The sequence below is a fragment of the Sceloporus occidentalis genome, unplaced genomic scaffold (assembly GCF_023333645.1).
Source record: "Sceloporus occidentalis isolate IW3139 unplaced genomic scaffold, rSceOcc1.0.p SCAF_4, whole genome shotgun sequence".
Lineage (NCBI taxonomy): Eukaryota > Metazoa > Chordata > Lepidosauria > Squamata > Phrynosomatidae > Sceloporus > Sceloporus occidentalis.
This window is the reverse complement of record NW_028316984.1, coordinates 112,205,262-112,231,377: the sequence shown is the minus strand read 5'-3', so window position 1 is coordinate 112,231,377 and position 26,116 is coordinate 112,205,262. Positions and strand designations below refer to the sequence as shown.

At 40.9% G+C, this 26,116-nt stretch overlaps 1 protein-coding gene across 5 annotated transcripts in view; it reads left to right on the top strand.

Annotated features, from left to right (window-relative positions):
* The window catches only part of LOC149314512 (dnaJ homolog subfamily C member 24-like), an 80,197-nt gene that overhangs the window by 21,824 nt on the left and 32,257 nt on the right, over nucleotides 1-26,116 (top strand). For all 5 annotated transcript variants that reach the window (XR_016280932.1, XM_089521304.1, XM_089521305.1 and 2 more), the window contains one exon: nucleotides 13,703-13,841. Coding sequence is in view for 4 of the 5 variants with exons in the window: in XM_089521304.1 (XP_089377430.1) it covers nucleotides 13,703-13,841 (139 nt within the window). In the remaining variant the exon portion in view is untranslated. The remainder of the gene's footprint in view (nucleotides 1-13,702; nucleotides 13,842-26,116) is intronic.

Below are 26,116 nucleotides of genomic sequence, written 5' to 3'. Positions count from 1 at the left end.
ATTTAATTTATTTTAAAAAAACAAATGTCTGTAACAACTGGAAAACCATGACAGGAAAGCATTTTAGTTTACACTGGTACCCAGTACTTCGGTGAAGAATGAAATTAGGAGCAGGTTTTTGGATCACACGCCTCCACTCCATCACTCATTCTGTCACTGTGCACAGAGCAATTCTTTGCCTGATTTGCTGTTTTTCATCTGGGCTTTTCTTTTAATCACCAGAGGCCTACTGTCTTTTTATCTATTGTTTTTATTGTTTATTAGTGTTCTAGGTTTTTTTCATCTTGTATGCTAAAGATCCAATTGCAAAATGTCTTTGGGCTGTTACAAAAAAACTAGAGATCCCATTGATAAAACTCTGCTTTCAAAACCTCATAGTTGCAGAAGGGAAAAGGAAGTGATTTCCATTAATTTCTGTTGTATTACTCCAACCCACCCTGTCATCTGCTCTGTAGAGTTAGAAAGTGCTCCAGTGTGGGAAGTGATTCAGGATAATGTAGGGAGTGGGGGAAAACAGCTTAAATTCTCTTCCCATCTGTGAGCAGGAGGTTCCATGCATGAAAATCTATTCACAGGATCTCTGTGTAGAAAGCTATCATTTTTTAAATAAAGGATGCTTGAAAACAAACCATTGTAAATAAATATGTAATCTGGAGATCACTAGAAATCAGGGTGTTTATGTGCCTTCAGGTCTCCTGTTGGCTTCTGGTGACCCCATAAATTTCATAGGGTTTTCTTAAGCAAAGAATATTCAGGTAGTTTTGCCAGTTCCTTCCTCTGAAATATTGCCTACAGCACCCTGGAACTCATTGGTGGTCTCCATCCAAGTACTAGACAGGACTGAGGTGATTTAGCTTCCATGATCAGTCAGGATCTGGTACCTTTAGGATATTTAGGCAGTGAATGGGAGTCAGGTTAGCCTGGCCTAGTGGAAACTTCCTAATTTAAAATAGGCCTCACAGCAAGGTAAATTGAAGTTGCACATGAAGCATTAAAAAATAAACTACCAACAACTTTGTATTTCATATTGTGTTAGATCAGGGCGGGCCAGATCTGGCCTGGTGAGGCGGCAGGACCGGCCCCAGCCTGGTCATGCTGCCGCCGCTTAGGGATAGCATATCCCTAATGCGGAGAGAGAGGTCTGAGGCCGCAAGGGCCGTGGGGGAGCCTGCGGAGGTGGCAGGCCGCTTCTGCAGGCTCCTTCTCGGCCCATGCGGCCCCAGGCCTCCCTCCGGAGAGAGAAGCCTGGGGCCGCAAGGGCCGTGGGGGAGCCCGCGGAGGCAGCAGGCTGCTTCCCCGGGCTCTTTCTCGGCCCATGCGGCCCCAGGCCTCCCTCCCTCCAGAGAGGCCTGGGGCCGCAAGGGCCGTGGGGGAGCCCGCGGAGGTGGCAGGCCGCTTTCGCGGGCTCCTTCTCGGAGGGCCGTGGGGGAGCCCAGGGGGCGGCCTGCCCAAGCCCTTCCCTTCCGCCGAAAGGGCCCCTTGGAGCCCTTTCGGCCAAAGGAAAGGGCCTGGGACGGGTGCCCAAGCCCTTCCCTTCTGCCTCCCTCCCCTTCGGGCCAAAAGGGCTCCTTGGAGCCCTTTCGGCCGAAGGGAAGGGCCTGGGATGGTTGCCCAAGCCCTTCCCTTCGGCCTCCCTCCCCTTCGGCTGAAAGGGTCCCTTGGAGTCCTTTCGGCCGAAGGGAAGAGCCGAAGGGAAGGGCCTGGGACGGGTGCCCAAGCCCTTCCCTTTGGCCGAAAGCTCCGCCCCCGGCATGTGGCTCCACCCCCGGAGGATGGAAGCTCCACCCGGCACGCGGCCCCGCCCCCAGAGGGTGGAAGCTCCCCCCGGCTTCAGCCTCCCAGTTCTCTGAGGGACAGCAACCTGGCCCCCAGCTCAAAAAGGTTGCCTACCCCTGTGTTAGATGTTCTGTTTAAATTTATATTATAAGCCATTTTGAGTACCATTCAGGAGAAAAGGAGGCTATATAAATCAAAATAAATAAATAAAATTCAGTGATCACGGATGAGTGTGAAACTACTTATATTCATGGATTCTTCCCCCCTTACTTCCCCTTCTTGCTGTCTTTGTTTGCTAGAAAAGGAGAGGCTGTTGTTCCACTTGGTTCATGACACCTGATTTCAGTTCCACCTTCACATCACTCTTGGTACTACAGTACTTGGTTTCATGATCCCACAACATGCACCATTTTCAAAGTTTAGTGTTGCTTTGGTTAATTTTACCCTGTTTTCTCCCCAAAGTTTGTACTCAAGACTGCTTTCATGATCCAGTACAACACCTGTATCCACAGGGGTTATGTTTGCTGTCTTACCATGGAAACACAAAACTATGGATGACAGTGAACCCTATTGACTTCTGGAGGAAGTTGACCATAGAGTCATGATGGAGGATCTAGTGATTCCTAGAATACCTCTCTAGACATTTCTGAGTCCTCCTACACGACTCTGCCAGAATTGTGTTGGAGGAACTAAAAATGCCTAGAGAAAACATATTTTTTCCTAAGTCGGTAAGTGAAACCATGGATACTGGTCTTGCAGATACGGAGAATCGTACTGTATATAAGGATAAAATCATAAAATAAGTTTTGTTTAAAATATAAAACTGTCTGTAGAATTAAAAAAACATTTAAAACATTTCTTTAAAAAGCATAAAAAATGGAACAGCACACTTGCAAAAAGTGGTCAGTTCCCCAAAGCCTGTTGGAATTTTAAAATCTTAATCTACCATTTAAAAAAAAGCAAATCTAGCTATTTATGGGAGGGAGCAGCTGCTGAGAAGGCCCTTCTCACCTCTGGAAAATTGTTAGTTAAATATTAATCAGTTTAGCTTAATCCTGAGAGCCACAAGGAGGAGTCCAGTGGCCATTGCAGAAGGTACAGGAGATTATTTATGAATGTGAAGACTGAGATATGCGTTAGTTGTCTGGACTGACTCAGCTATTTGAGTGTGTGTGGCTCTTTCTTATTTCTATTGTATTCATTTGTTTTTTAATACTGTGACTGGAACATGTGTGTCAATTTAAGCTTTAATGTTATCTACAAGCCATTATGGAAAGCAGTTTTCAGTTACCTAACTCGGGGGGGGGGGGGGGGAGACAACCCTGAAGGAGTGGCTTGAAACCACCCCTCCAAAGATGGATTGGGGCTGCAGCAAACACATGCCTCGAATCCGGCCAAAAAACCCACAGTCTGCCATAAAGCCGTGTTAAAATATATTTCTAATTTGTATTGAAAATGTTCAGATGTGTCAATGGTTAACTAAGGTTTAAAATGGTTCCTGTTGCAGGCCAGAAAGCCTAGGCCTGAAAGAACAAGTCTTCAAGGACATTGCCTGAGACATAATATAAACAAAATGTATTATTGTTATGCTTTTGTGTAGAGTGGTGACTTCATGGGAAAGAGGTGTGTCCACTTGGTGGGAAAGTTGATCTTGTGAGAGAACAAAGACTGATGTCATATTCAAGGTTTCTTCTTGCATGGACTCTGAAAGAATATAGATGTATAGTAGTTTGCTGTGAATGTGTAAATAGCAACAAAGTTAATAAACCCTCATTTGAGTGAAAATCTGTGTGGAAGTTACTTTGATCCTGAGTAACTGAGAAGACTGCATCTGTTCCAGTTGGTACCAGTCCAGAACCACCGGTAACAAGAGACATCAACCATCCCAAAGTTCTTTTTCTCTAACAAGCTGGCTGAAAATGGAGCAGCAAAGATCTGCTGCTTTTTTTTGGCTGGCAAAAAGTTGGCTTTTCCTGCCCTGCTGCAGCTTGAAGCAGGCTACAAGCCGCTCAGGTGACATGTAGCATATAAACGCTGTGCCACCGGATCATCTTGAAGCCACCCACATCTGGGCAGCTGCCTGGCTTCCGCGTGGGTTCAGGTTGTAAACGGGCCACCTGTTCCAGCCCTCTATTTGCTATTATGTAGCCATTAAAGAATGAATCTGGAATAATCTACATGCAAGGTTTTATCATGGAAATTACAGAAACAACATAAATTAGGAACTTCGGTGGGAATATTCCAGTGTTTTCTGTGTATGTGAAAATAACATGCTTGTTTTATGTTAAAATGGTTAGTGCAAATGAATCACTCAGGCTTGATTTCAGTGGACTAGAAAAGTGCCACTGATGACCTGTAATGGCCTGTTTGGGTCACATCTAGCATATTTGAAGGACAGCTAGCATGGTGTGGTGGATTGAGCATGGACTAGGACTCTGGAGACCAGGGTTCAAGACCACTGGGTAACTGGTAGTTCACACTTTCTCAGCCTCAGAGGATGGCAGTGGCAAACCCCCTCTGAAAAAACTTGCCAACAAAACCCCATAATGAGGTTACCATAAGTCAGAAATGACTTACAAACAGACAGTAACAACAGCAATTCTCAAGAACCTGCCCATGTTTTGAGACCTTTCAGGGAGGCCCTTCCCTCTGCCCCTCCACCATCACAAGGTACACCTGACGGCAACACAGGAGAGGATCTTCTCTAAAGCTTCTCCCTGACCCAGAAATGCTAAATTGTCACACTCCATACAATCTTTCCACACCCAGTTGGAAGCCTTTTTGTTTGGCAGACTTTTGAGAATTACTTTTTTAAATGAAACAGGCATGCATAATGTATGAACTTTTTATTTGTTGTGTTTTTGTTTTTTTTAATGGGTTTAATTTTTTTAAAGTGTAATTGCTTTTTAACTTTTGTATGGTGTTAATATTTCACTGTTTTTAACTGCTGCAAGCTGCTTTGAGTGTCACTCTGGCATCATCATCATCAACAGCTTTGAGTGTGTGTACTACGACTTTTTAGCCTTTGTCTACTACAGTCTCTTGTCCCTTATGCCATTCATGACTGATAGGGTTATCATCTACCATGGATGGCTACTCTAGAAAATGGAAATTTCAAACTGTGCAACTGAAATTGGCATAGGCAAATATCAGAATATTTAGATCTTGGTTTATCCATTTAAACTTTTAAGCAGTTTAACTTTAACATGTGACAATTTGGTGTCTTAACAGAAAATGTAGAAGGAGACTAAATGGCTGGGAAATTGTCCCTTTCATAGCATAAAATTTATATATTGTTCAGCCACATGTGGAGTTTTGTGGTTACTTGGACCTAACCTATTGCAGTCAAGCACTGAAGTGCAATTGGCCAAAAGTGATGAGAGACAAGGTGGGGAGAGGGAGGCTATGTGAGTAATATGCTGATAATATAACCCTCCCAGTGATGTGGTTCAGGGCAGTGGTTCACAAATGTGGGTCACCAGATATGTTGGGCTACAAAATTTAGAAGCTCTAGACATTACAGCCAATAATCAAGATTTCTGGAAGTGGTTGTCCATTAGCATTTGGCAACCCTGGTTTGGGAGCGATGGTGTTGTGTAAAGAGAATATATTTATTTCTGCTTCCCTGAGAAAGTAAGTAGGAAAATTCAGGTAGAAATCTGGGAGAAGGGGAAGTTCACCAAATTTTTTAGATGGTTGTAATTTGCTGTTGTGCTGATGTCAGCCACCATTAAATATTACAACACTGAAGGTATGGATCAGTTGTACAGTGACCAAATTGCCCCGAACACATCCAGTCTAATCTGATTTCATAAAGTAAGTGGATCAAGCCTGATTAGTACTTGGATAGGAAACCATCTAGGAGTCCCAGAATTTTCTAGGAGGGTGAGGAAAGAACCCTGCTTGTAACCCTGGAGAGCAGCTGCCAATTAAATGGATGAATAGTCTGATTCGCAATGAAGCAACTTCCTATATTCCTGTGCTCTTATCTGTGATGGTCTTGATATTATCTAGTTTTAACAATCTGAATATGGACCTTCTTCCTAGTTAGAATGTGATGAAGTCGCAATATGGTTAGCATTTCTTTAACAAAACATGCAGCATTCACACACTGTGGGTTTTTTAAAAATAAACTGGAGTCTTTCCTAGTGCTGCAGACATACAAGGGAACGGGAAATCGAAGGCTTTCATGGCTGGCATGCATAGTTTTTTGTGGGTTTTTCAGGCTATGAGGCCGTATTCTAGAAGAATAGCCCGAAAAACCCACAAAAAAACTATACAAGGGAACCTTCAACCTTTTATTGTACATACCCTTGAGCCAGAGTACCAGCAGCCATCACTGCTGTTTGTGTGTTGAGTGAGTGGCTTCAAGTCATTTACTACTTATGATGACCCTCAGGTGAGTCTATCATGATGTTTTCTTGGAAACATTTGTTCAGAGGAGGTTTGCCCTTGCCTCCTCCTGAGACTGAGAGCATGGGACTTGCCCAAGGTCACCCAGTGGATTTCATGGCTGAGCTGGCAATCAAACCTTGGTCTCCAGAGGTGTAGTCCAACACTCAGACCACTACACCATGCATTTATATGGCAACATACTACCACTGTAATTACTGTAGCAGAAGCTGAGACCAGTTAAAGCCCATGATCAGTACCACCACTCTCTTCTCCACATGTGTCCATGTTTAGTGCAGTTCTGTATCAGCCGTTACAGTGCTAACTAGTTTTCCATGATATCCCAGTACTTTCATTAATCACCAGGGAGGCATTAAAAACTGCAGATTGTATTTCCCAAGCATTATTCAGTAATTGTTGTCACCATCCCATCCACCTAGGAAACATCCCCTTCACACTTATCTTTGCTAATGGAAGGGTATAGGAAACCTTATCTTTGCTAAGAGCAGAGTAGAGTGCTGCATTATTGGAGAAACTCCACACACCTGTGATAAACACTGTTCAGAACAGACACATAAACTTAGAAATCCTGAGTACCCAACTAGCCATTCACTTGCCAACCCACTGGGATGGTCAACTTTATGTTCTGGAAAACACTGTCCCAACAGGATTGTGGGTAGCTGACTGTTTTTTATTTCTCTGGAATGCCAATATAGTAAAAGCAAATTATAGAAGATGTCAGTAAATAAAAGATTTGGGAACTAGTGGTGGGCTTTACATTGCTAAACTTCTTTTTTGGCTTCGTCTAAAAAGGTTTAAGTTTAAGTAGCCAGATGAGCAAGGATTTACTTCTCAGTTTGTCAGGCCAGTGGCAAGTTGAAATAGGTGTTATTCTCCACCCCGTTAGCTATTAATTGTAGAATTGAGGGTCCTTTTCTATTTGTCAGCTAATCTGGATTCTGTCTGGGGGCCTGTTATCACCTTCTGGCATCCACCTCATGATAATGGTGAAAACCAAACAGGCAGAATTAAGCTCAACACTCCACTTTAGCATTCTTAAATATTAGAATTTCTGGATGTTACATGGGAAAACAAGCAGGCTATTCAGTAATCTTTTGGGCTATTTGTAATATGCAGGCATTTATACACACATATATATTTGTACAGCTCCCTTAGAGAAATACACAGACATGTTAATGTCTGGGCACACTGCCTGCTTTATATTACATAACATGCCATATAGGATAGCACACATGTTATAGCATCAGGTTCTTTCATGGGCGGGTGGTCTGCCGCAGCCGCCGTTTGCTCCGTGCGGGAGCTGCAGCAGCCACTCTGCGCGGCTCCCGCACGGACCGAAAAAGAAGCTCCAAAATGGAGCTTCTTTAAGCGGCGCCTCTATGACGTTGCGAGGCGCCAGGGGCGGACTCGCGACGTCATAGATGCCGCGACATGTGCGGACGCACAGCGTCCAATACGTAAATATGGCGGCGGCCGTGTGGAACGGCCGCCGCCATATTGTACGTACAGAATACGTACTAGGGTTAGGGGAGTGCGGAAGCACCGCCCCTTCCTAACCCTAGTACGTATTCATTACGTACTAAATGGCGGTGTGTAACCTGCCATAGTTTCCATTGTGTCTGATAAGGCATTATAAAGACATTTCCTAAGGCTTTAACTTGGACAGCATTTAGTCCCTTGTATCATGTCCATAGCCACCTATCAAGGTATACAACCCTATCTGTTGAGATACTACACATCTCTAAAGAGACATCCAAGGGGTTAATATAATTGAACATTGTTATCGCTATAAACCCGTTACATAGCTATAAACATCCTTATACTGTATGTATTTTAGCATAGTCCAATGGATTCTTAGCAACATAAGCATGTTTGGGCAATTTATCAGGAACAGCTTGATTGGCTCAGAGGCTGTGTCACAGCCTTCTCTTCGTACAAGGAAGGCTGGTGAAGCAGCCCAGTTGCTGTTTCCTCTTGACTTCTTCTATATTCTCTCTAGCCTCTTCCCAGTTGTCAACTGTCCCATTCAAATAAAGGGGTTGTACCCCTTTGATGGATCTCTTTTATTAACTTTACCATGTTGTTTTTGGTGATTTTTATGTTGTTTTTTTTAAACTCTGTTTTTGTATTTACTGTTTGGATATATTTTATATTGTGATGACTTTTAGCTTTTAACAATAAATTTCTACTATTACTAATAAAGGGGTTGTACAGACAGCCCATTTGAGTCCAACTGGGGCTGGCTTTTTTTCATCCCTCCAAAGAGCAGATCTTATCCGCTACTTTTTGGGGCAGATTCTGGCTGAATTGGGGCTAGGAATCTGTTTGCCCTGGCCCTGATCCAGTCTAAAAGGAGCAGCTCTAACCTGCCCCTTTTGGGATATCTGTATTCCTTCAAAGGTGCTGACAGTGCCTTTTTAAAGTTATCCAATCAAAACAAATCTTAAATACAATGTAATTCTGGGTCTTGTTGGAAATATTATAAATAAATGGTGTGGAACTGGATCTTAGTTTTCGGCTGCCTTCCATCAGGTAACATCAGCCATTGCACTTGCTAGGAGCATTATTAACGGTCACATTTGCAGATATCTCAATATTGATAGAAATGCAGATGTTTTCACCTCTTTGTTCACCTTTGACTAGATGTTCTGGCTGGTATTAGCTTGTTTCTTTCTTCCCAGTAACACATACACACACTATTAATACACATAGCTTCCTCCATTATATCTTATTTCCTGTGTTATGCTCTGTACTCCAAAGGTATATTCCCAGACCTGAAATTGGCAACCAAAATAAGCTTGGCCTATAATATAGTGCGCTTATATGTTTGGGATTGTTCATACCCACAGTAAAATTTCACTAAATATACACACACAGTAACAAATATTTGTTGTTCTTATTTGCTTAAGGCAATCCTGTGAATGTGAGGCCTCAGTCATCAACAGCCGTGCTCAGGTCTTGCAAAGTCAGGAACCTTTTCCTTGATTGAGTCAGTCCTTCTGTTATGCGATCTTCCTCCTTTTTTTTTTTACTACTTTTCTTAGCATTATTGTCTTTTCCAATGAATCACATTGTCTCATGATATCTGTAATATATGACAGTTTCAGTTTAGTCATCTTGACTTCTAGGGAGAGCTCGGCCTGATGTGCTCTGGGACATTTGTCTTTTTAACAGTCTATTGTATCCACAAAACTCTCCTTTAGCACCTCATTTGAGCTGCTTTCCTTTCTGTCAGCTTTCTTCACTGTCCAGTTTTGACAATTTCCAATACAAAGAAATAAGAAATATTCTTACTTGGATATTTAATGATAAGTGTTTACCTTATGGATTTTATATAGTTCTCTCATAGCTTCCCTTCGAAGCCTTAGTCTTCGTCTGATATCTTGTCTAGATAGATGAAAAAACAACTGACCCTCTGAACAGCAGTTTTTTTCAGGGAACACTTGTGTCCCAGTAAGATACTAAAGCAAAGAGAGACATCTTTGGTCCCATCCGAGAAGAAAGGTGGCAAATAAATAAATATTATGAAACTGAAGTAGGTGGCGAAACAGACTAGCAATTTCAGTCAGCTTCAGGGCAGCATGGGAGCATGGTGTTCAGATGACTTCCACTCCAATGCCACCTCCAAGCTAGCATCATGCTGCCTGTTGGCCAGAAGGTGGGTAGCATTGTGGCGCTCTGGCAGTGCGGTGTTTACACGCTACACACCGCAGGAGCACCAAAAAGCCACCACCGCAGCAGAAAGGGCACCTGTTTTCTGGTGCAAATTTTTTTTTCCTCTGGAAAAACGCTGGATCAGGGCCGCAGCCTGCGGTTGCCGCAGCCCTGATCCAGCACTCAAAGGGGCAGCATCAAGCCACCCCTATATGGCCATCTGCTTCATAGAATCATAAAATCATAGAGTTGGAAGAGACCACAAGGGCCATCCAGTCCAACCCCCTGCCATGCAGGAACTCTCAATCACTGCGTCCCTGACAGAAGGCCATTCAGCTTCTGTTTAAAGACCTCCAAGGAAGGAGACTCCACTACACTCCAAAGGAGTGTGTTCCACTGTCGAACAGCCCTTATTGTCAGGAAGTTCCTCCTAATGTTGAGGTGGAATCTTTTCCTGCAGCTTGCATCCATTGTTCCGGGTCCTGTTCTCTGGAGCAGCAGAAAACAAGCTTGCTCCCTCCTCAAGATGACATTCCTTCAAATACTTAAACAGGGCTATCATATCACCTCTTAACCTTCTCTTCTCCAGGCTAAACATCCCCAGCTCCCTGAGTCTTTCCTCATAGGGCATGGTTTCCAGACCCTTCACTATTTTAGTCTCCCTCCTTTGGACACGCTCCAGTTTCTCAATGTCCTTTTTGAATTGTGGTGCCCAGAACTGGACACAATATACCAGGTGGGGCCTGACCAAAGCAGAATACAATGGCACTATTGCTTCCTTTTATTGATGTAGCCTAAACGTATAGTGTCTAGATCAAAGGAAGTAATACTGTGGCCCTTGCTTACGTTTCAAAACGATTGAAATTAGGTGTTTATAAAAAGTGTTAAATGTTTCTGCTTCCACCTTCCTTAGTGATGCCTATTAACTTTAAACAAGTTTCAGAGGTCCAGAGTCAGTAAGCTGTTGTTAGTGAGAAGGTAAGAGTCAATAACCATGGTCAGAAGAGGTATCTGGTTATAGATCTTCAATGGATTTCAGAGAATGGTACTGGAAGTAAGAACACGTTGTCCTCTTAAGGCTGTATCCGCATAGCAGAAATCATCTGGTTTGACACCACATTAACTGCTATGGCTCCATGGTATGGCATTCTGGGAATTGTAGTTGTAGCATCAGAGCAGAGCTCTGGTGCCACACCAAACTACAATTCCCAGAATTCCATAGCATGGAACTATGACAATTAAATTGGTGTCATTCTGGATTATTTCCACCATGCAATTGCAGGTTAGGTCAAAGACAAATGACATCAAGGTGTTATGTTGATAATTTGTTGTTTCTGAATTTTAAGAACTATAAATCAGCTATTGGGTACGTGGTGGCTTAGTGATTAAGATGCCAATTCTGATGATCGGAAGATTGGAAGGTTGGCAGTTCAGGGCCCAAGTGCTGCACGATAGGGTGAGCTCCTATCACTTGTCCCAGCTTCTGCCAACCTAGCAATTCAAAAGCATGCAAACTCAAGTAGATAAATAGGTACCAGTTCGGTGGGAAAGTAATAGTATTCGGTGCAGTCATGCTGGCCACATGGCCACCAGAGCAATCCTCAGACTACGCTGGATCTTCATCTTAGAAACAGATGAACACCACCCCCTACAGTCAGTTATGACTAGACATTCATGTCAAGGGACTACTTTTGCCTTAACTTAAAATCAGCTGTCACCATCAAAAAGATGGAACGGTTCTCAAAATTATGCAGGGAAAATGAACTAATTATTGGCTTGTTAATCCACAACTTCTGTAAATCTTGCTGAGGAGTTTTGTATAGTATATCCTATGGAAGATAGGTATGGTAAATCTAAAACTGTCTCATCATCTTGTTCTTTTTCCAAAATCCAGTTAAATATTTTGAGATTAAATAATAACGAGATGACATTTTTAAAAAAATAACTAGCGTTACAAGTGCATTTCCTCCCATACGCTGACGCTTTATGATTCATTTCAGCACCTTTCTACAGATTCAGTCAGAGAAAACTCTGTGTCCATTATTTTCCAAAGTATTTACTGAAAATTGCCTCATTCTGTCTTTTGATACAACAGTATCAATATTCTTTGGTTGTTATGCTACTTTCCTTGTTAGTAGTGGCATGAGGAATACTTTATTATATATGTTTTTCTGCCCCTCACAAACCAGGATGTATATGTGAATCCCATAACAATTCTGGTTTGCTTGTTTGTACACAAGAGATGAGATATACATTTCACAATGTTAAAAAATAAAATACAGTATACAATACAACATTTTGATTAAAGCTGCATCTGCACCGCAGAATTAATGCAACTCGATACTTCTTTAACCGTCATGGTTCTATGCTATGGAATTCTGAGATCTGTAGTTTTGTGAGATATTTAGCTTTCTCTGTCAGAAAGCTCTGGTGCCAAAACAAATCACAAATCCCAGAATTCCATAGGATGGAGCCATGGCGTTTAAAGATGTGTCACACTGCATTAATTCTGCAGTGTGGTAACAGCCAAAGTCATACAAACAAATAAAATGCACTGAGAAGAAAGAAAAAAATACTCACTAGTTAAAACCGTCCCTGATGCTAGGAAAAGATACTGGAAGTATATCCTATGGGGAAACAATCTGGAACTTCCTCTGTTCATGTTCTCAATAACTGTTCAGATGTAGTTGCTTAATTAAGTGATGAAAGTAATGAATATTTGGCCATTATGATCCAATTCTGTAATATGTTACAGGCCTTTAGCCATTTAATTTTTATTTGTATTGATATAATTCAAATATTCAGGTATCTTTGTTAAGCTAATACTTGTAGGTTGTCAAGTGTGAAGGCAAAGGTAGTCAGGTAAAGCTATATTTCCCGTTCTTTTTTAATACTATAAATATAAATAGATGTATACATTTTTCATTGGGAATGAGACTTCCTCAGAATTGAATTCATCACATTTGAATAATAGTTATGTATAATAACCATAGTATAACAAATGATTCAAATCAACTTAATGTAAAAATAGAAGTTGAGAAAGAGCAAGCATTGATGCAAACAGGATTGCACTAAGATGTTGTTTTGGGAAGATGGTTTCTGTTGCTGTACTCTAACAAATGGTACAGTGCTGTGTTTCACAACGTCACTGCAAACAATAAAATATTATTGTACCATTTTGCCCTTGCATATGTTACCTTTTACTGTATCTCTGTCCTCTAATACTTATTTCAAAACTGAAAACAGCACATAATGTCATATCCAGTGACCCATGGCTTTAGGAATTTGGAAGGGCTTTTTAATCATTGGATTGGAATAAATTAAAGATGGTGAATCATAGCTTCAAAAATAGAATTACATATATGACAAATGTATGTTGAGTTCTCTGTCATCTATGGTATCTCTTAATTATAAAAACTTTTTTAAAAAGTATTTTAAGTAAATAGTAACAATAGAACAACTTTCTGTTCTCTATATTTGTCTAAGAAATTTAATGTTGTATCTGAATAATTCTCCCTTACTCCTACCTTGTGTTTATTTGCATATACCTATTTCTGTTTGCATTAGTCATTCTTTCTAGGTAAATTGTCCATAAGACCAATGATTCCATCAGCAAATTATCCAGAAAATGCTGTCAGTGCACATTGTGACATTTGTTCCACTGGTGTATTTGCTGCTATTCCAGTGGTCTAATTAACCTGGCAGCAATCTCTTGCGGCCAATGCTGTTTCCTTTGTTTGTTTTCCTTGGCACTGTAGTTCAGACCTTTGTATCTTCCATACACCTCAAAATAGATCTCATATTTACTATTGATTTCCCCTTTCATTCTCCCCCTCCTCTTCTTTCCTTTGATTGGCAGTATCATCCAGACAAACAGAGCACAGATGTGCCAGCAGGAGAAGTGGAGGCGCGCATGCAGAGGTTCATCGAAATTGATCGAGCGTGGAAAATTCTAGGGAATGAAGAGACAAAAAAAGAGTATGACCTGCAGCGGCGTGGTAGGTTCCTGCCGAGGAGTGCTGTAGTAGCAACAGCAGCAGCAGCTCTTGAGAGCAGGAGCTGGAATGGTTGCTCAGTGGTGTTTTTTCATGAAATGCTTTTTGTTCGACCGAAACACCTCATTTGCTGTTATCTCGCTTCCATATTTAGATACATTATTTATACTTATTACTACACATCCATTAGACAGTAAAAACATTAAATTACTTTTGACAAAGCATTAGGTGGGAGTTGTACTACTAATTCTAATGAATGCAGAATTTAGATAATAATGACTTAGTTTAGCCGTTCTTCATTTGACAGTATTTAAAATGGTTTTATTAAATGTTCTTAATTACTTGAGTTATGTCTCTTGCTGCAATCCAATGCTGCATTCTAGATATATGTTTTATGCCAAAGGTATAGTGTACAATGTGGTTATATAAATGCTTCATAATCGTTAAATGTACCTTTTTCACCATAATTTCCCATGTTTTAGGGTATTTTTCATAATGCTTCTATTCTACTTGTATAGCTTTAGAAACAAGTTATAAATAATACTCCAGCAAAGCATATTAACCAGACTGTTCCAGCATGCATTTCTTTCTTTCTTCCCTTGGTTTTTTTTTAAATACATCTCAGAAAATAGCATCTTAAAACAGTGACAGGCTGTTGTGAGAAAGAAAGGGGGAAATGTAGGTCAGGTCTGTCACACATGGGCTACTATTACATGAAGTGATAGGCTGTCTTTCTGCTCTGGCCTCAGGATAGGAGTCCCTCAGCCTTCCATTAGAACCTTCAATAAATGTATATCCACCCTACATGTTAATGGGGGGAGTCAATAATAGCGTATTGCCTGTGGGGAAAACACTCAGTCGCACTCTCCAGTAACACTCTCTGGCCCAGCATTGACGTGTAGCTACCATCACTTTTCAGTGCGTCTGATAAAAGCTCACTGTCTCTGCAGCATGTTATTGAATTCCCTTCCATTGTACATTGGCACAACATCAAGTCTTTTTCTATTCTGTTTCGACTTCCCACAATTTTATTTGAGCAACAAAGGCTTTGTCAGAGTGCCTGACAGATACATATAATCAACTGCATAACATTTTTAAGTGTACAAGCTTATTTTTGACCATAAATTACTTGCCATCTGATTTATTACAGTGTTCTATTTTGGGTATTGTTAAATTTCAAAATTTAAATGAGAAAACTTATTTTTGAACTTACATGGCTTATTGCTTAATGAAAAATAGTACTTGGATTTTACTTAAAACTAGTAATTTGGAGAAAATGTCCACTGTCTAAAAATGGGCAGAATTTGTTTGATTTTACTCATTTGGTTTTGGTTGTATTTTAAAAAGACTCCTTAGTATAAAAGCCAGTCCAATCAATTAATTTTTTAACTTCTTATAAGCAATGCAGAAAATGACAATTAAATGCTCTTGATTTTATGTTTTGGATATGTGAAGCTCTTTCAGGTTTGATGTTTTTAAAAAGTTAAGAGATGATCTACTTGTATTAGTAGAGTAGGGAAAATTTGTTCTGGTTGAATCTTCCTGTTGATTGTCTTTGAAAAGTAAGATTGTTTAGTAGCAGCACCAGTATTGATGGTGGAATGGAAGAAGGGTTGCATTTGAGATACAGGTTTAAGTTTAGTTACAGTTGATGTATTAAATATGTTACTGTTTTTAAAAAGGTTGATTTCTTAAGAGGAATTGGGTGTATTATTTATTTATTATTTAAATAGTTCTGTTCAATTCTGTTAAATCCATTGACCTAAATGCAGTTGCTAATCTCAACTGTAGTAGATCCATTGATTCAAAGGTAAGTTGGTAAGTAATCATATTGATTTGGTGGGTGTTCTCTAATTGCCACAAGCAACTGAATTTAGGCCAGTGTCAAAAATTAGATGCTGATTTATTTATGTAATTTCAAAAGCACATGCAAATGAGTTAGGTTAATAGATTTAGCACTGTATACAAGTATTGTATTAAGATTGCAATGACTGAGCTAACGTTGATCACAAATGCATAGTCTGTCTCTCTATATTAGCATGATGGGAATTTTGATTTTTAATTGGCTTGTGCAGAGCTCTTACACTGTAGAAATGCCCTTGTTTCTGAGAATGGGGTGAACAATGACAAGACTGACTATAAGTGGATAAAAATGACTGACACTCAGTAGTATATGTATAGGGTGGAAGCAGCTATGAATACAATCAAAAGACAGGGAAAACACCAGCATATTAGAAGAGGATTTTATGAGAACACAGGAAGAACATCATTGCCTCAGACCCTAAGACCTATCTTCTTTTCTGTGCAGTGGTAAACCTCATGCCTCAGGAAAGACCAGAAGCATGAGAAGAGCTCTCTCTTGTGCTGTCTAACCAAATCTACTTGGGAATAGTTCATTTGAAGATAATGAGATTTACCTCTAAAATACATTCACATGGTTTCTTGGCACCTGTCTATGATAGTACTATTATATTAAGGTGGAAGTCAATAAAAACCCTTACATATCTAGGGAGCTGACATTTCTTAGTAATCTCTGCTTGATGACATGTTTCTATCTGGGAAGGTACTCTTAACATGGGAAATGAGTCACTATGGGCTAGAGCAGATGGGCATGAAAGCCCAAAGTGGGCTGCAGACACAGGGGACAACCTGTGCCACCAGGAGCTGGGTTATTCCTGCTCCTTTTTGCTTCAGTCCTAATGACTAGAGCGGGCTTCAGCACAGCTTCTGGCATCATTGGAGGTGTGCACTGTTGGAATGCCACACCTCCAAAGTGGCCTGAAGCTGCTTCATTTGACCCCTTCTGTTCTGGGCCTCAGTCTGGTATTTGTTATCTTTGGTACAGTGGGCAATATTAGTAGTTTCATTCATTTACACTAAACTGTCAAATTTCTACATCCTCTGTTCATCTTCATAACAGCCTCATTATAGAATAATCCGATCTGAGGTTTTCGAGAACCAAAGTCATCCTAATGGCTAAGGCCCTATATGCAGAAGTAATAATGTGGTAGAATACCAGTGTGGTCTGTAATAAATTCAGTTAATTCTGTTGTTCATAATCTTGTACATTTCTTCATAGCTAACTAATTGCATTTATCTCCCATGTTTCCTTCATAGTGGAGTGTGCCATGTATTTTGTCCTCATAACAACCTTAAAGGTATGTTAGGTTGACTTAAAGCATCTAGATCAAGGTCACCCATTGTTATGCCTTAGTAGAGGGATCCTCTTTATAGGATGATCCAGAGCAGTGATTCCTAAAGTGGGTGCTAGCCTCCTCTGAGGGCAATGGAAGATTCCAGGGTGAAGGAAAAGTGGGACAGTAGAGGGTGTTGAGGGGGAAAGGGGGGGGCGAGGGGGCTTCAGTCAAAGTATTGGTGAGCAGGAAAGACCAGCAGCCTTTAGGAGCACGGTGGAGATTAAGATTGCATGAAACCTCTTTTCAAGGTCTTCAAAACAACAACAACAAAAAACCACCACATAGCCTCGCTGATCATTTTGTGTGGTGCTATTTCTTGCTCTTTGCCTGCCCATGTGAGCTCACTCTCTTACTGGTGCAGTTGGTAAATTCTCATCAGGCTTGGGCACAGGGCATCGCTTCTGTGCCTCAGAGTGGCACCATTTTGGGACAGACTAGAGCAAAGTGTTAGAGGACATGGTGGTGGTAAAAAAGAGCTTTCAAATTTGGGACCCTGCTCAAGCTTTGTGAGTTTTGCTGGGATGGGACATGGCTAGCAGGCTGGAGTTGCGCTGCTGATCATGCTTTCTTTCATCAGATTGAGTGAGAGAAGAGGTAACAGAAGAAACCATTTTTTGTGGGAGAGGGGACACTTGAAGCTGTGTGGAGAAGACATGTCTTCTACTCTGAGAGCATTTCTAAAGAAAGGGGTATAAATAAAATAATGTCTCCGGGGAAGGAGTATCTGCACTGAATTATTGGAAAGAGTCCTTTGTCTTGGAGTGACTCCTGCATATAACATCTCTCCCTTTCCCAGCCCACACCAGTTTCCAGTCCAGAGAATGTGGCCTCCCTAAACCCCCATACACACTGGCTATACCTTTCTCTTCCCCAATGAAGGACCGAGAGTCCCTCTTCTCTGGGAAAAAGCTTCTCCCTTACACCTGGTCAGCCTGGGAGCAGCAACTGAGCAGCAAGGCTGGCACAGGTGAGAGGCTTCTCAGTCACGGCTCCCAGGATCAAAGGGAGCAGTGACTGAGTACCAAGTCAAACAGGAATCAAAAAGACCTTTGCCTGTGCTGGCCTTTGCTACAAGACTGGCACAAGCAAGAAGCTTCTCAGTCGCTGATCCCTGGGTGACTTGGTGCAAAGGGAGCAGCAACTGGGATTGGTTGTTTTGAATTTGAAGTAGTACAGTAGACCTAATATAAAAAAATATGCCCAGGGAGGCACTAGGATTGTTGCCCAAGAAGAAAGAGGGCAGTAGCCACTGGGGACCACTGGTCTACAGCTTCCAGGAGCAGATGGCACTGAAGAGCAAACCAACTTTGAAGATCCTGATCCTTCAAGAGAGAAAGTGGTAGATCTCTTTCTGAAGAGGCAAAGAGCACAGTCTCAGTCAAAGAATGTGGCAGAGCAGTGGTATATAAAAAGAAGAGAGAGGCTTGAAGTGACCCAGTGAAAAACTCTGTACAATGGAGGATCCTCTGTAGTAGGGGCCTCCCTGGGAGGGATCTCTACAAGAGAAATGCCTTCTGGAGAGAATGTATGCTGAAGTGCCTTAAGCTGAGACTGCGTGGCTAGGGTAGTTCAAGCAGTCTGGAGAAGCTGCTGGAAACAATATCAGTACATGACTCTATCCCTAAATTTGCTCTGACTGACCCCTTGGTGCCTGGACTTGAACTGTGTAAATTCTCTAGGATATAACTTTCATTGACTCACTTGCTCTCTGTTCGACTTTATTGGTTTGAATCGTAGATTTTTTTTTACTGTGGCTTAAGATCTTAACTTGACTTACTTTCTGATAAGAATATGAGAGCTTTGCTGTTGCACTGTCTTTTGACATTGGGCCAGAGCAGATGGGCGGGAAAAAGCTTGATCCTGTTTTTTCTGAAAGCGGGTTGAAAACCTGCTGTCTGTATGGCCTACTCTCAAGGTGGGCTGAACACCTACCTTGGTGGGTGTTCCACACTCATGAAACACTCTGTCGTTATTTTTTTTTTGTTGCCTACCCATCATGCATGCACACCATCAAACACACTGCCTGCGACCTTGAATTATCTTCCACGTCCCATTGACATGCCATTCCGTTGGATGTCCACCCTTTTGATCGGCCACATAGTCACACATGCAATATACTGCCAGTACAAGGTACTGGTGCATTGGTATGCTGCGTGATACCATGCCCCCCTGTTGGACTGCCTGGTTTGTGTATGTTGTGATTACATCTATTGGAATTTTTGCACTTTCACTCTTGCTTTGCTGCAGCCTTGCGCTGGCACTGGGCTGTTTATATGCAGGCATGAAAATGTGTTGCTTACACTGACTCTGCTATCTGGGGGTTTGTTTGTTTAAGAACTAGCTGGCTTATCTGCATTTGGCTGCTTTCTTGGACAAAAGTATATAATTGGGAGTGATGGGATTTATAGTGTTTTACTGTTAGTTCAAAGAGAACATAACTGCCTGGTTGAAGAATGCACAGAAGATTTTCCCAGGGAAAAGAAAGTAGAGACAAAGACCAAAGTGTGTGAAAGAGGAGGGGCAAACAATGAAGGCTGGGTATAGAGATGTTTTAATTTGTTAACAAATCAAAATAAAGGTCACATGGGGCATTGCTTATTCTATGCTTAAGTTTTTGGATGATGATAGTTTTTGCCTGTAGATGTCTTACAGTTAACTTCTTCAGATGCTGAAAAGGTTTTGCTATTTGACTACAGAAGACTGATTTACTGAACTGCCGGAAGTGGGCATGTTTGACAAAGTTGAAGTTACATCAGCTGAGATAAGGTATAGAGATACTATATCTAAATATAGAAGGTACTCTATAAATAAGTAAGTGCACGTTCATTGTATTTACAACTTCCATTTGCTAATGTATAGTGTCTGCAGAACTGGTTGTACTCAAAAAGAGTGCTGTGCAATGATCAGAGTACAGGACTATGAAAGTTACCAAGGAGATCCATGTTCAAACCCTATGTTAGACATGAAGCTCAAGAGACGTTTTGCTTAAGATCAGGAAGGCTCTATTAGCAAAGTCCTAATGGTTCAAAGTCTAGGCCAGCCACATCTACACAATGAGCAGGCTAATCATGCAAGGGCAATTCCAGAGATAATGGGATGAAACATATGAATAAAATAAAACATCTTCCAGCCTCTTTAAAGGCAGGGAAAGAAGGTGGAAAGTGGAACAAAGCTGAATTCTGGGGCTAAAAACTGGAGCAAAGCCCCAATACTCCAACTTAACATGGAAAATGCACAGTCTTGGAGATTCAAAGCAGTATCAGCAGAAGGATTACCAAAAGAGTTGTCAGATGGTCTGAGATTCAAGGTATTAGGCAGGTCGCTAAGGCAAGGTCAAGGTTTCTGGATAATCAAGATAGTCAGCAATCTAGGAAACAAGGATTTTTTCCAAGAAGCCACAGGAGCCAGAGATAGAGTCTTCCCTCCAGAAAAGTCAGACAACCACTGGCAAAGAGGCATACATGCTCCAGCTGCCTAAATAGGCAAGCAGCAGGCCTTCAGGTGTGTCTGATCACAAACACATTTCTGATAAAGCCTCTGTGATCTTCGAATGCCCTCTCTTTTGGCTCGACACTCCCTGAAGATAAGCACACTTTCCAGATCCTCTTCTATGTCCACAGCCTTGGCCCCAGGCAGACTTGGCTGCTGAACCTCTGGAGGGGCCACAGGCTCTGCTCCAGCAGAGCTAGGGCCAGCCTCAGGCTCCCCAATTACAGGTTCAAGTCCCAGGGGCTCTGGCTTGTCCTCTGAGTTGTCCTCCAGGCTGGGCATGACAACTTTGCTCTTTAACATTTAAAGCATAGGACCCATTATGCACTATATTAAGCAAATTAATACAACAACAAAACACATGGCAGACTCTGCCAGATTCTGACAAACTGCTACACCTTGCATCCAAGAAAAATAATTCAGATTACATGTTTTATAACAAGGTATTTTGTAATTAATACAACTCTAGAACCATAAATTGAGAATGAGTGTGGTGTGTTTAGCATTATAGGTAACTTGTAGGAGGAGGGTGACCTCCATCCATTCTGCAGTCCTTCACATGCCCCCAAAACCTGATCCAGAGGACTGGGAAATCTCCCAGAGCAGGTTTTCAGCATCACGTGGGGCTGCAGGGGGAAGGGCCCAAAAATCTGGACATTGTTATGCGCTTACATTGGATTTAGGCCAAAGCTGATGCCGGTTGCTACTGTTTCTAATATTACTATTTTAATTGCTCCTATTCTGTGATAAATGCATGTCTGCTTATGTTTTTCCCTTTCCAGGGCTCCATGATGAAATCTCAGCCAATTTGGAACAACTTCGAGTTGTTCCAAGACCGACTGATATCTAACCTAATGGAAATGTGTGTGTGTAAACTGAAATAGTTTGAGCTCAAAATTGAGCTCAATGCTAATAAGTTCCATGATGGCACTATATTGTGTGTGTGTGTGTGTGTGTGTGTGTGTGTGTAAGGTATTTACTGACAGACACATCTCATGAAGCCAATTTATATCCTGTCTGACTATGGTCATTATATCAGGGTACATTGTTGGCTTTGTATTCTTCTATTTGTTTTTATAACATAGGACTGGGGAAAGTACAGCCTATGGACTGCGTGCAGTTACCAAAGTCCCCTGACAGACACTCTCTCAAACCCCCCAGACCAGCCCATTTAATTTCTTTTCAGGTGGTGTTTGGCCAAACAAAATGTCAAATCCAGTGGACCCTTGTATCCCCTGGGTTTGGTTCCAGTACCCCTGTGGATGCCAAAATCCATAGATACTCAAGTCCTATTATATACAATGGCATAAATGTTGCCCCTTACATAAAATAGCAAAATCAAGGTTTGCTTTTTGAAATTTATATATATTTGGAATATTTTCAAGCTGTGGATAGTTGAATCCATGGATAAAGAATCTGTGGATATGGAGGGCTAGCTGTACATGCTAAAATGGCTTGCAAATCTGATAACAGGGCTCACCCCCTCCCCCAAACTTCCAACTCCAGAAAAATGTTGAATGACAGCTGTAAACAGGAATATACTATCTGATATGCCATCTGTATGGCCCGGAGGAGGAAGTGAAAATTGTCACCCATATCTCATGCTGCTATCCACTCCAGTATAACTGATCGCTCAATGAAATGTTATTATTACTATTTTATTTATACCCCACTTTTCCCCCAATGGAACTCAAGTCATTAATTTGTCCTCTCATTGTCAAATTTTTACGTTTTGCTCTTTTATATGTAATATACTTGGCCATAACTGAAAAATACTATATTGTTGCTATTTTGTCTTTTAAATTATTTTAAATCTAAACATTTAGGAACTGTCAATAAGTTGCCTATACTAATTTAGCAGCTGTTATTGTTTAATAGCAGCAGTTCTTGTCAGTTCACATAGGAGCACCATAAATTGAAGCTAACTTGATGGCAAATAAATAAGTTCTTAATGTATGGAGCCTCTGTATAGACCAAAAGAAAAAGTAAACAATCCTATCATCCTATTATACAATGTATTTTTATTTTTTTAAAATTACATTTCCCAGAATTCCATAGCATTGAGCTATAACAGCATCAACTAACCAAGTAGCAGCTTCAACTAACTCGTAGTAACTCAATGAAGAAAGGACTGGCCTTACTCCTTCAAGGAACATGTTTTATGGTCAGGTGGAACAAGAGGAAACATAATGATGAAATGTTGCCTTATCCTCCTGGCTTCAAGTAATTTTATCAGCAATTCATTTTTCAAAGTTGGTTTACAGTTAGTTCATGAGAAGCTTGCCTTTACTACTCTACAGCTCAGAATATAGCAGCTCCTTCACAACTCAAAACAACTATGTTCAATGACACAATGTGGACGCAATAAATTACAAGGAAAAATGGCTCATTTGTTACAAGCATTGCTTTGGCACAGGCTTTGAAATGGGCTCTGATTCATATTCAGTTGGATTTGTCTTTACTGTTGACCAATTTTCTAGCAGCCTACCTAATGTTACGTGTGTGTGTGCACCCTCAAGTCACTTGTTGACTTATGGCGACCCAATGAATTTCATAAGGTTTTCTTAGGCAAACAATACTCAGAGTTGGTTTATGAAATATAGCCTACTGTACTTGGTGTTTGTTGGCAGCCTCCCATCCAGGTACTACCCAGAACTGACCCTGCTTAGCTTCCAAGAACAGACAAGGATCTGGTACCTTTACAGTTATTTAAGCCACACGTAATGTTAACCTGTTGCTTAAACAATTTCTTGTTGTGTGTTATCAAGTCTTCTGGCTTAAGGCAACTCTATGGCAAACCTATCATGGGGATTTCTTGGCAAGATTTGTTCAGAGGTTTGCCATTGCCTTCCCCTGAAGCTGAGAGCATGTGACTTGCCCAAGTTTACCCAGAATCCTGGTCTCCAGTTCTACAGATCCTTTTAATCTTGAATTTGAGCTTTTTACCCCTTTTATAGATAAGATACTTTTACTTGGAGAATTAGTTGCTGCATTGAAGAAAACTGCAAATCCATTCAAAATAAAATGCAGCAATTAATCTACATATTTATCAAATTAAAGGGTACAATCAGTTCATCTAAATACTCTTTTTCAAATAACAATGTACAGTCAAACTTCATCTAGAAATAGCTATACCTAGATATTAAACATTTTGTGGGTACAGGCAATTGGTTTACCACACTGCTCCACAGTACTTTAAATACTGTGTTGCTGTCCATTGAATATGGTTGAAATCCTGTAATCTCACTCCATAGTATTTTTTTTATTATGCAGTTTTATAAAGAGAGGATAAAATACAGCATGGTGAGAGTTGCATAATGTTATAATTTCAGATTAAATCCCTGAATGTTGAGTGGGCTTTTAGCTGTGATTAATAAAACAAATACACTTATTGATTTCTAGATGTTTCAGGCCGAGGGATATTTGCCCTAGATGTAGCTAGGATTAAAATGAACAGTCATTTAAAAAAAGTATAGAGGCAGCAGAAGATGAAAGGGTTACATCTCTGTTGGAATATGACAATCTCAAACAGTACCCAAGTTTTACTTTTTAGTTAGTCATAAAATGAATTGATCTTCTTAGGGTTAGGTGAGTTGCCTTTGGTTTGTTCTTGGATTTTGTCTCTCAAATGGAGTGCTTTGTGTCTTTATGATTGTTCCTAGGATGATTTGTGAAGTTACTGTGACCTGTGACATTTAGAATAACCAGTATATATGTCAAAGGCCAGACTCCAGCACTTATGAAATCTCTCATTGTGTGAACAGTTGTGCATCCAAGTGGTTCTTCCGCTCTGGAGCAGGTCCATCCCTAATCTGGAAGCCATTGGTTCCACTGATTAGCCCAGGGGGTTGGTGCTGGAAGCTTTGGTGGTCCTTTGGATGCCTATTTCTGTTCTCTGGTTTCAGCTACTGTTTTTTGGCCATAACCTTGTACCTCAATTTGAGCCAGAGATCCAGTGTAAGTACACTAGCAAGTCTCTTCATTCTACTATCATTATAGTAGATCTCTGCCAGACACCAATTAACTCCTATGCAACTGCAAAGTAGACGTTTTCCTAGTCTGATTATTCTGAACTATACAGCTCTATGGTTGGATGTGTCTAATCATTATAAATTTTTGCTGCCTTTGGTTGTCCTGTAGGAAAAAAACATTTCTAAATCTTAGGCTATAAATCTCACTCTTCAGAAGGAAGTCCTAGTTCAATCAATGAGACTTGATATCCACATAAACAATTTCAGAATTGCATTTTTGCAATGAAATAAGATGGGAATAACATCATTTGGTTAGACAGTACAAGTGCTTAGCCATAGCCTTCTCTCAACACCTGCAAAGTATTAAGACCATAAAAGTGTGGGAACAGGAAATGAGGGACAGGGTTCTAGAAAAGAATAAGACAGGGGGAAATTATTATTTTTCTTTGTTGATTATGAGAAGAAGGAGCTGTGCTGAGTTGTTGGAACATTGATGGCCATGTGTGGCCGTGTGGCTCTAGTGTTTTTTGTTTTACTTCATCAAGGACAAAAAGTTGAAATCTACAATGCAGTTTTAGTTGATTAGGATGCCGAGTTGCATGCAATCAGGTTTTCATTTCTTTATGGTCATTGTTTTAGAACTCTCTTTCAGAAATATGAATTCTATATTGAAGCTTAAAGGGATTCCCAGGGAGGTAATTCTCTGTGTTTTTGCCATTTTTATTTTATTGTATTGTATTTATACCCCGCTCTTCAGAAATACTCTTAGAGTGGGTTACAAATTGTTAATTTGACAGTTCCTTGCCCTTAGGCTTACAATCTAAAAAGACATGATACAAACGGAGAAGGGAATGGCAGTGGGGAAGGGGATCAAGTCCAGCAGATACTGCCTCTTCTTCTCTCCCTCCAAGGCCAGGGTAGTGGTAGTTGGAATGGAGGGAGGGCCGTTCATCTGTTTCTGGGTCAAGGCATGCTGAAGCTGGAACTTGTGACGTCTAATAATAACTGTTTCCTTTTTAAAAAAAAGAATGAAAAGAAAAAAGATCACTTTTCAAGGATGTGTTGGTGATTGTACCTTGAGAGGAAGGTCTGTTTTTGTGTATTTAAGATTTCAGAGTCAAGTACCCTGAGGGAAATCAAGGCCTGGGGTTACAGATGAATTAAAACAGCTGAGGAATGGATCTCTCAGAAAAAGGGACATCAAGTTGGGGAGTTACTTGATAGGGAGGTGGGCTACCCCCTTGCTTCTGCCAAGGTTCTGAAAGTGATGGTGTTACGGAGGCAGCAGATATGTGTGGGGAAAGTTAAACCTAGCTCCCAGGAACCAAGACAGTAGGACTAGAGGTTTTTACAGTCCCTTATTCCAAAAGCAGATAGGGAATTAAGATCTAAAGAGAACAAAGGTAACTTTTGTTTCTTTTATTATTCACCTTTGAAGAGCCAAGGCAATTTACACAAAATGTACTATGTCAGAGTTATAATATATTGTTGCACATGTTCTTTAAATAGCATCAGAACTACCATATATACTTGACTATAAATCAAGAAATGTATGCCCCCAAACTGACCCTTAAATCCTGGGTCAACTTTTATTCTGGTCAATGCACTGCTTAGAAAGGTC